The 18,125-nt window shown below is 36.7% G+C and overlaps 1 protein-coding gene across 1 annotated transcript; it reads left to right on the forward strand.

Annotated features, from left to right (window-relative positions):
- The first annotated feature begins 9,249 nt into the window (after positions 1–9,249).
- Positions 9,250–10,161, forward strand: LOC123533975 (protein hunchback-like). The gene has a single exon (XM_053537681.1). The coding sequence runs from the start codon at positions 9,250–9,252 to the stop codon at positions 10,159–10,161; it is 912 nt and encodes a 303-aa protein (XP_053393656.1).
- Positions 10,162–18,125: the final 7,964 nt, after the last annotated feature.

An 18,125-nucleotide genomic window follows, 5' to 3' on the forward strand; every position in this document is an offset into this window, starting at 1 on the left:
GGATCCACAGAGTCGTGAAACGCTCACCTCAGTGATACCAATTTACCAAATGTATATTAAAGCTCTTGGCTTCTTGGTTTTAGACTAGATAATATTTTCAAATCTTTTCCTACATAAGTGTATGTAAAAGAAGTGATTTTAACAACAGCTTGAAATATCTTGGTAGAAACATCTTGGTAGAGGGTCACCTCACAAACATTTCTGGACAGGTTTTGTTTAAACAATTCATGCCTAGCAATCTGCGAATGAGGACTTTGGCAAATGCTGAAGACCAACCTCAGATGCAACAGAATGTGACGTATGATTAGGGACTTCACTGTTTTCATGAAGGATTCACTTGTTCTAAGTAAATCAAGACCTGACACCACCATACAAGTTTGCACATACAACATTTTATTTCATAACCAGTGTGTTTGCAGTTACCGTGAAACTATTGTATCTGTATCACATTATGTGAAAATGTTAATGTAAACTATTATTTATTTTAGTTTTTTAATATTCACATAAAACCTGAACAACAGTAACAGTTTTCTCCTTGTTTGGTGTTTAAATTACAGACCATAATGTCACAAATAATTTTTTTCAAATTGAGACTGTAACAGAAAAGTTACTGGGAAACTATTGTATGTGCTTAGGAAGCAGATACAATAGTTTCCCGGTCAAAAAACTTTTAAGAAGTTGATGGTTGCAGATACAATATTTTCACATTATTAAAAAAAGAACAAGAAATTATTGGAAAGTTTTTATAATATTTCTGCAGTAGATGTATGACAATAAAAGGCTTAAGAAAATGTAATAAAACCATTTTTGGTCAAAATGTCAGATACAATAGTTTCCCGGTCAGCCCTCGATCTGCTGGTCATGATTAACCTCTCTGTCAACTTTCATGATCATTGGCCAAAGCGTTCTGAGTTATCGTCTAGTAACTGTTTAACTGTTCCTGGCCAATGTGACCTTCAATCCTAGGCCCAAGCATTCTTGAGTTATCATCCGGAAACCGTTTAACTGTTTCGGGTCACTGTGACCTTGACCTTTGACGTGCTGATCTCAAAATCAATAGGGATCATCTGCTGGTAATGACCAACCTTCATATCAACTTTCACGATCCTAGGCCCAAACATTCTTAAGTTATCATCCGGAAACCGCTTAAATGTTCCGGGTCACTGTGACCTTGATCTTTGACCTACTCATTTCAGAATCAATAGGGGTCATCTTCTGGCCATAATCAACCTACCTATCAACTTTCATGATCCTAGGCCCAAGCGTTCTTGAGTGATCATCCGGAAATGGATTGGTCTACATACCGACTGGCCAACAGACCGACCAACATCTGCAAAACAATATACCTCTCACGATCCTAGGCCAAAGCATTTTTAAGTTATCATCCGGAAACCGCTTAAATGTTCCGGGTCACTATGACCTTGACCTTTGACATACTGATCTCAAAATCAATAGGGGTCATCTGCTGGTGCTGACAAACCTTCCTATCAACTTTCATGATCCCAGGCCCAAGCATTCCTGAGTTATCATCCGGAAATGGATTGGTCTACATACCGACCGGCCGACAGACCGACCGACATCAGCAAATAATATACCCTCCTTCTTCGAAGGTGAGGCATAATAAGCATTTGTCAATTTATATTGAAATTAAAATAGCGACCACTGAAAGATAATTCTATCTGAATTTTTTAATCAAAGCGCTCAAAGCGCTGATGGTGGCTGCTAATCAATGTTTAAAATATTACAAAGAAAGCGACAACTGAGGAATTGTTAATATAAACCATAAGAACTTTTTTTTGCATTGTTTTTTAATATTCGGCTTTGGTTTTGAAAATTAATCATTTTTCACTGCCAGTCATTGTTTACATACACACTGATTCAGTCTAACGAATAGTTTTGATCCTTTTTGATTATTTGTGACGAAAACTACAACATAAATTACATCGAAGATGTTTTACTATGAATAAATAATATAAGCTTTTTCTCCAAATCATTCAGCTTTTAAGATTTCTTTTTAAAGCTTTTGGGCAGTGTCTGTCATGAATTATTATACACACTGATTTAGTCCATATCAGATAGCTGTGGTTTTCATGAGACTTTTGTGAAAGAAAACAACACAAACATGCACCACAAATGCACCTCAGAATGTCAGTTCTGCAGCCAGTGTATTTTAGAGGTGCATTAATTTTCACTCTATCTGTTATACTCAAAAGTTCGCTATACATAACAGCAGGCTTCGCAAAAATGCTGGATATTAAGTCAGACAAACTTACAACTTTAGTCAGACCGAGAAAAAAGTCGAAAATATGTAACTGGCGAAACGAAACCGTTTTAATTTTTATACATATATTTGTATCCAGATATATTGAGACGCACCATGAGAAAACCAGCATAGTGTGTTTGCGACCAGCATGGATCCAGACCAGCCTGTGCATCCGCGCAGTCTGGTCAGAATCCATGCTGTTTGCTTTCAAAACCTATTGCAACTAGAGAAACCGTTAGCGTACAGCAAGAATCCTGACCAGAGTGGTGTGCGGATCCGCAGTTTGATCTGGGTCCATGCTGGTCACAAATGTACTATGCTGTTGTTCTCATGGTGCGACTCGAATGAATTTAGCTGAAGTGAGCAGAATCTGTCTTGAAACAATTCAATTTTTAAGTTGGTCAAATCTGTTATCCGACGACTTGCTACAGTCTGACAGATTGCCGTTTCAAAAAGGCGAGTATTAGTATCATCGCTGTGCCCACTTTCACGGGCTTACAAGTTGATGAAATCGTGATACAGTAGCACCACTTAGTCAAAGCGAGCTTGCAACACTTCTCAGCTTGGGCGACCTGTGGGTTTCCACGTTGATAATTCGTGTTTTGTCAGACGAAATTATACCGAATACATGTGTATCTATGCATACATATAGTATCTTATATTGTACATTTGCTGAAGGAAGATTATCCGTGAGGGTATATTATTTAGAAAACATACATGTGTAACGAAAATATACTGGTACATAAGAGTCACTGATCCCTTATAATATGACAACAAAAGTTACTTCCCTTTTATTTACTTACCTGCAGAAGCATTTGCAAACAGTGTAAATAAACAACAAAATATACTAGTTAAAGTAAGTATTTTTGATATTTTATCACACAAATATGATCAATATGATCTTAAAAGTACGATAACTTACCTATCACAATGATATCTATTGGTTATTGTTTAGCTTAACGCATTTAATGGATTGGTTCCTTGTGATCAATACGATATCTATGATTTTGTCTTTGAGACCGGTAAACAGAATATTAGCCAATCAAAAGCAAGCATGTAGGTGGCGCCACTGTTAGATGGTTTAAATAGGCGGATCTAAGCAGTTGTTGTCAGAATTTATTTGAAGCTCTTGGAGTGCAGATCGTGAAGAAGATAAGCTGAATTAATATCTGGGACTTTGGATAAATAACTACCTTTCCTGACTCGTGTTTTCTATAGTGTATAGCGCTACAGAAAGAGTAACAGGAAAAATAGAAAGACCGTGTCGCAGATTAATATAGAGGCTATAGGACAGAGGCCCAGGTCTACGGACGTAGGCTATGGACATTTAATGAATATAAGGAATATAGGATAGTAGATCAAGGATACAGATATTCAAACCAATCAATATAGTTAATATAGGATAAAGACCTATGCCATAGGCTTTATAATACGTTGTTTTATGCCGCTTGATTCATAGTAGTTTATATCCTTTTAATCATTGAACAAATTAATTGTCTCAAATCATTAGGGTTTGGAAACCCATGCAAAATTAGTATATGCGTTTTAAGATAAATACTGTAGGCCACAGACAAATTGATATACCATAAATTTGACTGATTTGTTACATATATTTAATATTTCTTGAATAATTGTTTAACAAAATCAAGATAGCAAAGAAGCTAGAGGAAAATTTATGTATATTAGAAGGAGTCTGCTCGATACACGTTACAAATTTGGTGGCAGCGGTGGGATCAGATAGATAAAATCACCATTATCTTCGACTCGCAACTCTATATATACAATGGCTGAAGGTGTGACCCAAACCTATGACGATGAGCTATTATTGTTGCATGAGCAATTTAGAGAATTGCAGCGCCAGAATGAAGCTCTTAAATTGCAGAACGAAATATCATCGTTAGAAAGAGAAATAGACTCTATGCAGATGTCATTTCAACACCAGCTTCAAGGATTGAAAACCAATGAGGAAGATCAAGCACCTTTATCATCAACACCTAAAATTATGAAGAGAAAATTGGCAACACCACTTGATGAGAGACGACGTAGGTTTCTTCCGCCAACACCTGTATATAATACAGGTTTGAAAGATGTTAAAACAGAGATATTCAAAACATCGCCATTGAATTTCAATACAAATATGAGTCCCCGAGACAAATTCGTTACATTTCGAGATCGAAAGCCTAAGCAAACATCTGAGCAAAATACGACTACAACGAGTAATATAACTACGGAAAATCAATGCCAGACAGAAAATATGAATAGTGAATATGGCTTAACATCAAAAAGAACTGTCATGATGAAGCCAGCTACATATGATGGAACTAATTCTTGGATAGATTATAAAGCACATTTTGAGGCATGTTCAGAGATAAACAAATGGACAGAAAAAGAAAAAGGACTTTATTTATCCGTTTCGCTTAGAGGACAAGCGCAGGGCGTTTTTGGCAACTTAACAAACAAAACACCAAATTATGAAGAGCTGGTTTCCGCCCTACAAGAAAGATTTTCGCCACCCAATCAAACTGAGTTATATAGAGCTCAGTTACGAGAACGTAGGCAAAAAGCTACAGAATCGTTATCAGAAATGGGACAAGACATAAGGAGATTAACAAATTTAGCATACCCGTCAGCGCCGTCGGATGTAAGAGAAACTCTAGCCAAAGAACAATTATAGATTCACTAATAAGCTCCGATATGAGACTCAGAATTAAACAAGCTCGCCCAACTAGCTTAAACGATGCTGTAAGACACGCCGTTGAGTTAGAGGCTTTTAACAAAGCAGAAAGGAAGACATTAGATGGACAGGGATACTTGCGATCATTCAAACATACAGATGATAGTCAGTCCAAATTAAAACAAGATGTACAGAGATTACAAAATGCAATGTTTCAGATAGAGAAATCATTACGGGAAGGTAAGATGAAAACCGCTTATAACAGAAATGATTTTAATAGAACTGGTCCTCGAAATAGAGAAGAACATGAACAAGGTCGAACCTTTAGAAATTCAAGTCGTGAAGTAGGTCATGACAGATATAAAAATAATAATTACCCAGAAAGAAAAACTGAGAAAACATGTTACGAATGCGGTGAATATGGACATATGAAATTCAATTGTCCCAAGCGACAAACTCAAAACCCTGTTTCTTCTGTCAAACATAATTTAAGGTCTTCAGCTAAAGTAGGCTCCGGGCTATATGTTAATGCAAATATTAATGGTTTCACGGCTTCTTGTTTAGTCGACACAGGTGCCACCTTAACAGTAATTTCTGGTAAATTAATGGACACTATAAGTGCTCCAACAAACTTAGATTCATTTGATTCTGATATTGTAACAGCCTCTGGGGCACCACTTAATATAAGAGGACGAACACGTGTAACTATTGAAATTGAAGGGATAGAAACTTTAATAGGAGTTGTAGTTTCGGACATAGACGTGGATGCAATAATAGGATTAGACTTCATGAAATTAACAAATGCTTCTATCAGTATTGCAGACAATACAATAACACTGAATGGGAAAATTTGCCGTCTAAATTGTACAGGTCAAATGGGTTGTTATAGAATTGTAGTTTCTGAAAGGACCGTTATTCCGGCTTATGCAGAAAAGTTAATTGATGGCAAAATTGGAGATACCCATAGTCCAAATAAGGGCTTATATTTGATAGAACAAATTGATCGCCCTATCATGGAAGACAAAGGTCTTGTTGCACGAACTTTAGTAACGGCAGAAAACAAAATACCAGTTAGAATAATAAACCTCTCTGAAGATTCTCAGACACTATTTCCCGGTACTCACATAGCTTCAATGAGCCCTGTAACAAACGTCAGGTCTTCAATAAAGCCGACTATTGAAAATAGTACAAAATTACCTAGTCATATGTTAGATCTCTATCAAAGAGCCACAAGTGGTTTAGACGAAAAGCAATGTAAAGCTGTTTTAAAACTTCTTAATAAATTCTCTCATATTTTCTCTAAAACGGACGCAGATATAGGGCGAACAGGTATCATACACCATCATATTCCTACAGGTGATGCCCGTCCAATTAAACAGCCAATAAGAAGGTTACCGGAACATATGAACCAGGAAGTTAAAAGACAGGTACAAGAGATGCTAGAAAGAAATATCATCCAACCATCTTCAAGTCCATGGTCAAGTGGAGTGGTACTTGTACAGAAGAAAGATGGGACACGTCGTTTCTGTATTGACTACAGGAAGGTCAACAATGTCACGACAAAAGATGCATACCCAATCCCTAGGATAGATGAATCACTTGACCAGCTATCTGGGTCAAAATGGTTCTCCTGTCTTGATCTAAACTCGGGATATTGGCAGGTAGAAGTCGATTCTAAAGATCAAAAGAAGACTGCGTTCATGACAAGGCAAGGTTTATTCGAATTCCGTGTAATGCCTTTTGGATTATGTAATGCCCCAGCAACCTTCCAGAGGTTGATGGAAACTATTTTAGCTGGGTTACACTGGTCCATTTGCTTGATATACCTCGATGACATTATAATCGCAGGGAAAACCTTTGAAGATATGATCAACAATCTCTATCAAGTGTTTAAACGTTTAGAGGATGCAGGCCTAAAGTTGAAAGCAAGAAAATGTAATTTGTTTGCTAAAAAAGTTGAGTTCTTAGGTCATATAGTGTCGGAAGAAGGTATTCAGACTGATCCTAAGAAGATTGAATGCATTCAGAATTGGCCAGAACCAGAAAATGTACATGAGCTGAGATCCTTTTTAGGCATTTGTGGTTACTACAGGAAATTCGTATTTAATTTTTCAGAGATAGCTAAACCCCTACACAGACTTACAGAAAAAGGAAAACGTTTTATCTGGACTGAAGAATGTTCAGAAGCATTTGCAGCTTTGAGAAGAAAGCTAACAGAATCACCAATATTGTCTCATCCCGACCTTACCAAACCATTTATTCTAGACACTGATGCAAGTGACATAGCAATTGGAGCTGTTTTATCACAGGACATTGAAGGTCAGGAACGTGTAATAGCATACGCAAGTCGTACATTGACAAAATCTGAGCGTCAGTATTGCGTAACAAGGAAGGAATTGTTGGCCTTAGTTCATTTCGTTAAATATTATAGACATTATTTGTATGGAAACAGATTTACAATAAGAACAGATCATGGCTCATTACGTTGGTTATTGAACTTTAAAAATCCCGAAGGACAGGTTGCCAGATGGCTTGAGATACTTTCATCTTATGATATGAAAATAGAGCACAGGCCTGGCAAATTGCATAAAAATGCTGATGCTTTAAGTAGGATTCCATGTAGACAATGTGGTCTTAATGGCCATCCAATTCAAAGACGAATCAACAAATTAGCATCTGTTCAGTTGACTGAAACAAATGAAGGATCGTTGTTATATGCTCAACAGAATGATACAAACATTCAGATTGTTATGAAATGGCTTGAAGAAGGACATAGACCGGACTACAAAGATATAGGTAGTGAAAGTTATTATCTTAAGTCACTGTGGACACAGTGGTCGCGACTGGACATTAAAGACGAGTTATTGGTCAGACAGTGGGAAGACCTAGACACTGGCACTGTGAAATGGCAAACAGTTGTACCATTAAGTTATAGACTTAAGGTTTTAAAATATTCCCATGACATAAAAGCATCCGGCCATCTTGGTATCAAGAAAACTTTAAGTAAAATACAGCAAAGGTACTATTGGCCAGGACTTCAAAATGATGTAAGAACATACGTTTCAGGTTGTGAGGCTTGTTTAAAACGAAAAAGTCCAATACCAAAGAAGAAAGCACCCATGCAAGTTGTACGATCAGGGTATCCAATGGAAAGGATAGCAATAGATATATTAGGAGAATTGCCAAAGACAGAAAAGGGAAACAAATATATTGTAGTGGTAGCAGATTATTTCACAAAATGGACAGAGGCTTTCGCTATGCCAAATATGGAAGCTAGCACTGTTGCAAAAATATTGGTTGAAGAAATAATTACAAGGTTCGGAATACCAAATATTATACACTCGGATCAGGGTAGACAATTTGAAAGTGCACTTTTCCAACAAATGTGTGAACTTTTGCAAATAGAGAAAACAAGAACTACTGCCTATCACCCTCAGTCTGATGGAATGGTAGAAAAATTCAATAAAACATTAGCCACTATGTTAAGCATGTTCGTTGAAGACAACCATCGTGATTGGGATGAACAACTGCCCTATGTCATGATGGCATATAGAACCACAGAAAATGAAACAACTGGAATGACACCAAACGTTTTAATGTTAGGTAGAGAAACATCAACACCCTTAGACCTTGCCTTTGAAATGCCCCCTATTATAAAATCAATACCTTGTTCACAATGGGTATGGGAATTACAAGAAAAATTAGAAAAGGCCCATAAAGTGATTCGAGAAAATACAGGCCGTTCAATTGTACGTCAGAAAATGTATCATGATAACAAATTGTCCTTTACAAACTTTAACATAGGTGATAACGTATATGTTTTCTTTCCAGTTAAAAAGGTAGGTTGTGCATCAAAGTTCACATCGTTCTGGCGAGGACCATTCAAGGTAGTTGACAAAATATCTGAAGTCTTGTTCAAAGTAAACTGTGGTTATCTCGAATCTTTACAGGTTATACATATAAACAGGATGAGAAAAGCCAAAGACCAACGTCTCAAAGAAGATACAGCAGACGAACCAGAAATACAGACACAAGAGATAGAAGAAGTAGAAAATAACGATTCTTTTGTTATTTCAGAGGGAGATGAAACCTGTCTATCCGATAAAGAACCTGTAAGAACAAAGTTAGGTAGAAAAATAGTAAAACCTTCTTACTTAAAAGACTATGCTTTTTCTATTTTCAGTATGGTTAGAACAAAACAGACGGCAAGAAAACCAGTATGTCCAATCTGCCGAGGGTACACGACATCCAAGGAATTCATTGCACATGTTCGTCATGTGAAGAAAATCACTCCTGCACAAAATGTAACAAAATGTTCAAGAAAACTGTGTATCTCAAAAAGCATATGTCAAGGGTTCACGCTGAAGTAAAGGCTCCCACAGAAACAATTCAAATTGACAAAACAAAGAAAACACAGGAACCGTTAAACAAACCCTCAGAGAAGCAAAGCACATCAAGAGATGAGTCGTCGGATAATGATTACGAATTAATGGATTTGAAGAACAAACCGTCAGAGAAGAATATGTCAGAGATCCCAAGTACAACAAAAGACGAGTCCTCTGATAGTAATTATGATTTTATGGATTTTGCTCCAGATATAGAGATAGGTGAATTAGAGGACAGAGAAAGCACAGATGAAAGTAAGTCAGATGATGAATCTGAGAACGAAACAACTGAAAACCCAGAAGAAAAGAAATCCGAACACGAGAAAACAGAACTGAATATACCAGTAAAGAAACAACCTGAAGTAGGGTCAAAGGACAAGGAAGAAGAAAAGGAGTCCGAAGAGAATGGACCCAAAGAAGATAACAGAGTGGTACAGGACATACGGACAGGTAGAATCTTCAGAAAACAGACAAGACCTATTTCGGTATTGACACCAAAGAGGAAAGCTGATCAGAAGATAGAGAATGACCAGTCAAAGAGGATCAAAGCCACAGAAACACAGACATATGAAATTTCACATGTGTTACTGAAATCCACTGAAACGCAAACTGAGAATACAGAAATAGATAAAGAGGAACACAAGAGTAAAGATGAAGATAGGTCGGAGTTAAAGAATGAATGCCGCTATTGCCAAATATACTTTAAGGATTCTGTCTTGTTAAATCTCCACTTGGGTATTCACACTGTGAATGATCCATTTAAGTGTAATAGATGCGGCCTTAGTACAAGTGGTCGATTTGAGTTCTACTCTCACATAATGTGGGGACATGGCAATTAAAAGTATAAGAGTAAATACAGGAGAAAAATATTTGACTAACAAATGTATACATTTAGTTTTATTTTAATATTTAAAAAGTCATAAAGTAATGACAATGGTAACTTTGAGAAGTATATAGAAATTCAGTTGTTTCTTGTAAAACATGATTGTGTTATCCTCCTGTAATGCAACAAGGTATTCAGAGTAAAAATAACAGGTAAATTTATACAGAAATTATTTTGTCTATATTCATGCGGGACGCATGCCTTCAGAGGCGTGGGTAATGTAACGAAAATATACTGGTACATAAGAGTCACTGATCCCTTATAATATGACAACAAAAGTTACTTCCCTTTTATTTACTTACCTGCAGAAGCATTTGCAAACAGTGTAAATAAACAACAAAATATACTAGTTAAAGTAAGTATTTTTGATATTTTATCACACAAATATGATCAATATGATCTTAAAAGTACGATAACTTACCTATCACAATGATATCTATTGGTTATTGTTTAGCTTAACGCATTTAATGGATTGGTTCCTTGTGATCAATACGATATCTATGATTTTGTCTTTGAGACCGGTAAACAGAATATTAGCCAATCAAAAGCAAGCATGTAGGTGGCGCCACTGTTAGATGGTTTAAATAGGCGGATCTAAGCAGTTGTTGTCAGAATTTATTTGAAGCTCTTGGAGTGCAGATCGTGAAGAAGATAAGCTGAATTAATATCTGGGACTTTGGATAAATAACTACCTTTCCTGACTCGTGTTTTCTATAGTGTATAGCGCTACAGAAAGAGTAACAGGAAAAATAGAAAGACCGTGTCGCAGATTAATATAGAGGCTATAGGACAGAGGCCCAGGTCTACGGACGTAGGCTATGGACATTTAATGAATATAAGGAATATAGGATAGTAGATCAAGGATACAGATATTCAAACCAATCAATATAGTTAATATAGGATAAAGACCTATGCCATAGGCTTTATAATACGTTGTTTTATGCCGCTTGATTCATAGTAGTTTATATCCTTTTAATCATTGAACAAATTAATTGTCTCAAATCATTAGGGTTTGGAAACCCATGCAAAATTAGTATATGCGTTTTAAGATAAATACTGTAGGCCACAGACAAATTGATATACCATAAATTTGACTGATTTGTTACATATATTTAATATTTCTTGAATAATTGTTTTAACAAAATCAAGATAGCAAAGAAGCTAGAGGAAAATTTATGTATATTAGAAGGAGTCTGCTCGATACACGTTACACATGTCTTTGATTCTCACGGCAGGTCACATTGTGCACAAACAATATCGAATGAATTTTAACTGAATGTTCTTTTATTTTTGTTCACCCTCGTATAGCTAAGCATGTTTTAGTATATTTTGTTCTTGATATAACGATGAACTGTACAATCATGTTCAAGTTATATCAATCATGGAGGTAATATAGAGATGGAGTGCGGACGAAGGCACTTCAAAGGTACACTGTGCGGCACCGCGGTTTTGTTATCCTCTGATAAGTACCTGTCAATCAGTAGCAACTAGGTGTTAATCGTATATCATGTTGTTCCTTACGGAGTTTATCGAGTGAGACCCGATGAACAGTCAGAATAGTCCGATAATGGGATAGGGATGTTCCGATATTTTCCGTTTAGTAACTACCTGACACTTCAAATACACATTCTGACGTTGTTTTGGAAATACTGACATCTTGGCAATTAAAGTTGACGAAATACACGCATTTTCATGTCATCCACGGTCATGCAATTATAATTGATTTACATCGAATTTGATCTTTTTGGAAAGACTTTATTGTAAGTGTTACTTATGGCAAATAATGATTACGAAAACTAAGATTTTGAAGGGATTTTCTTTTCCAATGAATTAATTCAAGTAACAGGGCTGTGGAGTGATTATGACAATGACTGGCCATATTGTCCATGTGAACACCCAAACGATAGAGAAATGATTAATTGCGAACATGAAATATTTCCTTATAATCTTAATTATAAGGTATATAGGGATGACAGGAGTGAAGGTCAAGGTGGAGGATGATAGCTATATCTAACTCACTGATCAGCCGAGAACAACCAGACCTCAAGACTTCATGCAACATAACCTGGGCCAAAATTACCATCACTGGCCTTAAAGATATCTTTGTCGGAGCCTACTATAAACCCAAAGAATTAGATGCCGACTCCCTATCCCAACTCTGGTTATCCCTTAGTAAAATACCCAAGGGCAGCATAGTATGGCTACTTGGAGACTTCAACCTCCCCGACATTGACTGGTCAAAAGAGTCCCCTAAACAAACTTGTAAAAACAGATCCTTTTATGAAGAATTTATTGATCTTGATCTTGATATTTTTACGGTGATACATCTCATCGACATTTTCTCACCGCGCCTGCGCCAAGTGTTGGGAACTTAAAATTAGTCCAACTTTTTGATACAACTAATAAATAAATCCACTGGTTTTTCTGAGGTTCTGTAGCTCTGAATGAGTTGGCGTGGTAGAGAATTCCAATCGCGTAGTGTATTAGGTATGAAACTATACTTATAAACGTCTGTCCTGGCATATATAAGGTTAAAATGTTCCTCGTGTTTGTTTTTAGTGACACGTATAGGTTTAACTAGATGGTCCACTGGTACTGACGCGGTGTTATTTAAACCTTTACAGAATAAGATTAGACGACTCTGTTTTTTTTCTTTCCTTAAGAGGTTTTAGCTTTAAGTCATTTAAAATTCCCGGTCATGCTTCCTGGATCGAAGTTGTAGTTTGATGTGATGAATCTAGCTGATCGTTTTTGTACCGCTTCGATTTTTTCTTGTAAATATTGTTGATGTGGGTCCCAAATTGTACTTGAATATTCTAAAATGGTCTTATTAAACCTTTATACGCTTGAAGTTGACATCCTGAGGACAAGCCTGTAGATTCCGTCTTAATAATCCCAATGTTCTGTATGCTTTATTACACGTTTCTTCAATATGTTTATTCCAAGTAAGATCACATGTTATATTAACCCCCAAATATTTGATTGACTTCAGAAATTCCAGGGGAGTATTTTTAAGGTGTATTGATATTTTATGATTGATTTTTTTCTAGATAAGGTCATCATATTACATTTCACTGGTTGAAATCTCATCCCCATGTTGTTGCCCACTCTCCTAATTTATCAATGTCTTTTTGTAATTCAAAGCAGTCGTTGTCAGTTAGTATTTTCCCGATAACACACACAATCATCTGCGAATAACCTGATATTTGATGCAATATTATCAGAAATGTCATTAATATGTATTAAGAATAAGATAGGTCCTAACACTGTTCCCTGTGGTACTCCAGATAGAACTGATGATACGTTGGATGATTCACCATTAACAATTACACACTGACTGCGATTTACCAGAAATGAGTCAATCCAATTTAAAATGTTGGGTCTTACACCGTATTTATACATTTTAGATTTTAGAAGTTCGTGAGGCACGGTATCGAACGCTTTTTCAAAATCCAGAATAAAAATATCCACTTGTTTGTTTCTGTCTACTGAATATGCCCAGTCGTTAATCACTGTTGCTAGTTGTGTTTCGCAACTGTGATGTTTCCTAAATGCATGTTGCCTACTATTAAGTATATTATGGGCTTCAAAATGCTTCATCAAATTTGAACAAATAATGTGCTCTAGCACTTTACAACAAATACAAGTCAATGATACAGGGCGATAGTTACTGGGTAAGGATTTATCCTTCTTTTTATATAATGGACATATATTTGCCATTTTCCAGTCATCCGGTATTTTACCTACATTAATTGATTGTTGAAATAGATGTGCCAGAATATCTGCAATGCTTGGGCCGAGCTCTTTTAACACTCTTGGATGTAACGAATCAGGTCCCATCGCCTTATTTACATTTAGTCCTATTAAAAGTTTTTCTACCCTTTCGATGTCACTATTATGTTTTCCATTTTAACATTACCATCCTTAAAAGATACAGGTACTGATGAATATTCAGTTTTTGTAAAAACACTTGTGAATTGTCTATTCAATGCATTTGCTTTGTCGCTATCAGATTCAACTGTCCTGCCATCTTCTGTTTTTAAGGGAGGAATTCCAGATTTTTCTAATTTTTTACTATTAATATACTTCCAAAAAGGTTTCGAGTCGCTCTTGATGTCCCCGATAAGATTATTTACGTATGAATCATGCGCGGTTTTTACTTCTTTTTTTTACTGATAGTCTAATTTTTTGCCATTTATTTTTCAGTCTGGTGTTGCCTGTTTTTTTGAAACTTGAATGAACACGATTACGTTTTTTAATAAGTGATTTAATCTTGTTAGATATCCATGGTACTGACTTCGCTCCCTTACTTCTTTGCTAGGAATGTTTTTCTTTATAGATTCTAATACTGCAGTTTTGAATAGGTTCCAGTTCTTTTCTACACAACGATCGTTCTGATATCCATTAAATATTTATCATTACTAAAATTAGTCATTTCATCTCTCATTGTACTATAATCCCCTTTGGAGTAAACTAAAAATGTTCTCTTTTGCTGTTTTTTATAGGGTTTAAAATTTGTAAATGTTCCCATAATAACATCATGATCACTAAATTTATCAGGTGAATTAATGTTCTTTATCTGGTCAGGAGTTGTTGTAATAAACAAATCTAAAGTATTATTTTCCCTGGTTGGAAACATAATAACTTGCTCCGCACTATTCTCATTTAAAATGTCTATAAGTATTTGGCCGTCACAATCACTTAAGCTTGACCCCGTTTCTTTATTAATTTTCTTTTCCCAGTCAATCTTCCTAAAGTTCAGATCCCCGAGTATGTGTATATTTGGTATTATATAAGATTTAACTTTCTCCTTAATTTTAAGAAATTGTTCTCTTAACAAGTTCATATGTTCCACTGGTGAGCTTGGTTCTCTGTACCAGCTTCCGAAGTAGTGATCTTTCCCATTCAGAGATACTTTAGACCAAACAGATTCCGATTCATTTTCTAGAAATTCTAACGGAGCTGAATTTAATGTTGTCTTAATAAGTAGCATTGTTCCTCCCCCATATAGATTCCTGTCATTTCTATAAACGTCATAGTTCAATGTTTCCGGTATAATTTCCGATATTCCCATTATAATCTTGAACAAATAGTTAAGATCCCAGCTAGGTTATCCAACACCCTTGATCTCTTCTTTACAAACCATCCATCCTATGTCCACTTGGTTAAATCCCTACCGAGTCTAGCCACCTCGGATCATGATATTATTTTTCATGAATTGAATCTTAATAGGGGCCGCCCAACCCAACCTAGACGCCCTATAAAACTCTACACGAAGGCTAATTGGGACGGGCTAAAATCTGACATGAAGGCTTTTGGTGCTAGCTTTTTCACCGAAAACCATTCAGACCCTGAAGTAGCGTGGACTTCATTCAAGGACTGCCTTAATGAATCCCAGTCAAAACACATTCCATCTAAAATGTCTAAACCCCGTGCCGACTTGCCATGGTTAACCCCGAGAATTATCAGGCTTATACATAAGCGTGATAAACTGTACCAGAAACTACACAAATCTCCCTCCCCAGCCCGCCAACAAAGATTCAAATCCCTTAAGTCTTCTATCCAGAAGCAAATAAGAGCCCAATACTGGTCATATATGGAAAGTGTCATATTTGACCATGACTCACAACCTGGTAAAAACAAAAAGTTTTACAGCTTCATCAAGCACAACAAAAAAGAAAATGTCGGCATTGCCCCCTTAAATCAGATGGTCTTACCTACACAGACCCCATCCAAAAGGCTACTATCTTAAACAAACAATTTGAATCTGTCTTTTCCCCTCCCCAGCCCCTTAGTCTGAAGCATATATGTTCCAACGTCCTCTCATCCCCAGTCTCCATGATGAATAAGATCCAGGTCACCACTGAAGTGTGTGAAAAACTGCTCTATGGCCTATCCCCACATAAAGCCTCAGGACCTGATGAATTATCCCCACGCATCCTAAAGAACTCCACCATGAAATTGCTCCTGTACTTGCCCATTATACAGGTTATCTCTCGAATCTGGCCTAGTACCCAGTGATTGGAAAAAAGCCACCGTAGCCCCGTATTTAAAAAAGGTCCCAAGTCTAAACCTAGTAACTATCGCCCAATTTCCCTAACTTGCATTGCTTCCAAACTCCTTGAACACATTGTTGTTTCCAATCTTATGACCTATTTTGACAAGCATAAGCTACTTAGCCAGTTCCAGCACGGCTTTAGATCAGGTCACAGTTGTGAGACTCAGCTCATTAATTTCACTCAGGAACTTTACAATAACACTGAACAGGGTCAACAAACAGATGTTATTGTCATGGACTTCTCCAAGGCGTTTGACAAGGTCGATCATATTAGACTAATTTATAAACTACAAAGCCTTGGTGTCAACCCACAAATTACCAAATGGGTCAAATCTTTCCTGTCCAACCGTTCCCAGAAAGTCGCTGTTGATGGTCATTTTTCCAGTGAACTTCCTGTACTGTCTGGAGTTCCCCAGGGGTCTGTTCTAGGGCCATGTCTCTTCCTGGTATATATCAATGACTTACCAGATTCCGTCAAATGTAACGCAAGAATGTTTGCAGATGACACCATAATATACCTTACCATCAACTCCATTTCAGATAGTATATCTCTGCAACAAGACCTCATTAGCTTAGAAACCTGGGAGAAGACATGGTCCATGGAGTTCAATCCGGACAAGTGTGAAGTTCTTAGAATTTTTAGAAAGAAAAATCCTGTAGTCTACCCCTACAAACTTCACAACATAGAGTTAAAAACTTGTGAGGCAGCTAAATACTTAGGCATAACCATTTCCAAAGATCTAAACTGGTCCAAACACATTGACAATATCACTTCCAAAGCAACTTCCACTCTTCGCTTCATACAACGAAATGTCAAAACTGATAATAAAAAGGTCAAAATTGCTGCCTATAACACCTATGTCCGCCCTCAACTTGAGTACTGTTCAAGCGTCTGGCATCCTTGGCAAAAAACCCTCACTAGCAAAGTCGAAAATGTCCAAAGGTCAGCTGCTAGGTACGTCATGTATGACTACAGTTTCACCAGTAGTGTTACACAAATGCTGAAAACCTTAGAATGGAATACACTCCAATATAGAAGGTTACACAATTCATTAGTAATGTTTTATAAAATAAGTTCCCAGACAGTTGCAGTCGACCAATCTCATCTTATTCCAACTAGAAATCTAAATTACTTAATCCCCATGTCTCACACTCAGTACTTTTCTAACTCCTACTTCCCTAGGACCATCCGACTCTGGAACTCCCTACCAACTTATGTTAAATCTAGCCCCAGTCTCAGTATCTTTAGAGAGAGGCTGGCGGTGGTCAGTATGTAATTCTGTTGCCTCTGTCCCATTTTAACTGTAGCATACTGTCTTTTTTAGCTTTTATTCTTTTAACATTGTAACATATCAGTTCTTTAACAACTGTTTCTCTGACAGCGCCGCCCAGTGATAGTCGGAAATCGACGGTTGGGTGAAAGATGTAGATGTAGATGTAGATGTAAAATGCAAATTTGAATGGTGGCACTATTCGTTTGCCAATTTGAAAGCAGAAACTTTACCGGAGGGTCCCTGGTGTAATGTAATTTCAAAAAAAGGTGCTAGACTATTGTTTAAAAGACTAGATTATTCAATGTCTTGGAGAAAATATATTCATACTCTTTACCTTTTAAAAATGTTGAAATATAAAACTGACAAGTTATTGTAGCTCTAGGCAGGTTAAGACATAACACCAGGAAAACTAAATCTTAATTTGGTAATCAACAGTCTGGCCGGTGCATATAAAAGATCTATGTACTAGACATTCGAGGAGGCAAGGCGGCAGAGCCACCAACCGTGGTCCTGCCAACGTAAGTCAAAATACCATTATGCCTCGTTAGGTTACCTTCCAAATATGTAGATTTCATGAAAGACAACTCA

The sequence above is a fragment of the Mercenaria mercenaria genome, chromosome 2 (assembly GCF_021730395.1).
Source record: "Mercenaria mercenaria strain notata chromosome 2, MADL_Memer_1, whole genome shotgun sequence".
Classification (NCBI taxonomy): domain Eukaryota; kingdom Metazoa; phylum Mollusca; class Bivalvia; order Venerida; family Veneridae; genus Mercenaria; species Mercenaria mercenaria.

Bases quoted from the DNA above. Each gene is read 5' to 3' on its own strand.
- LOC123533975 (XM_053537681.1), top strand. From the start codon at position 9,250: ATGTTCAAGAAAACTGTGTATCTCAAAAAGCATATGTCAAGGGTTCAC.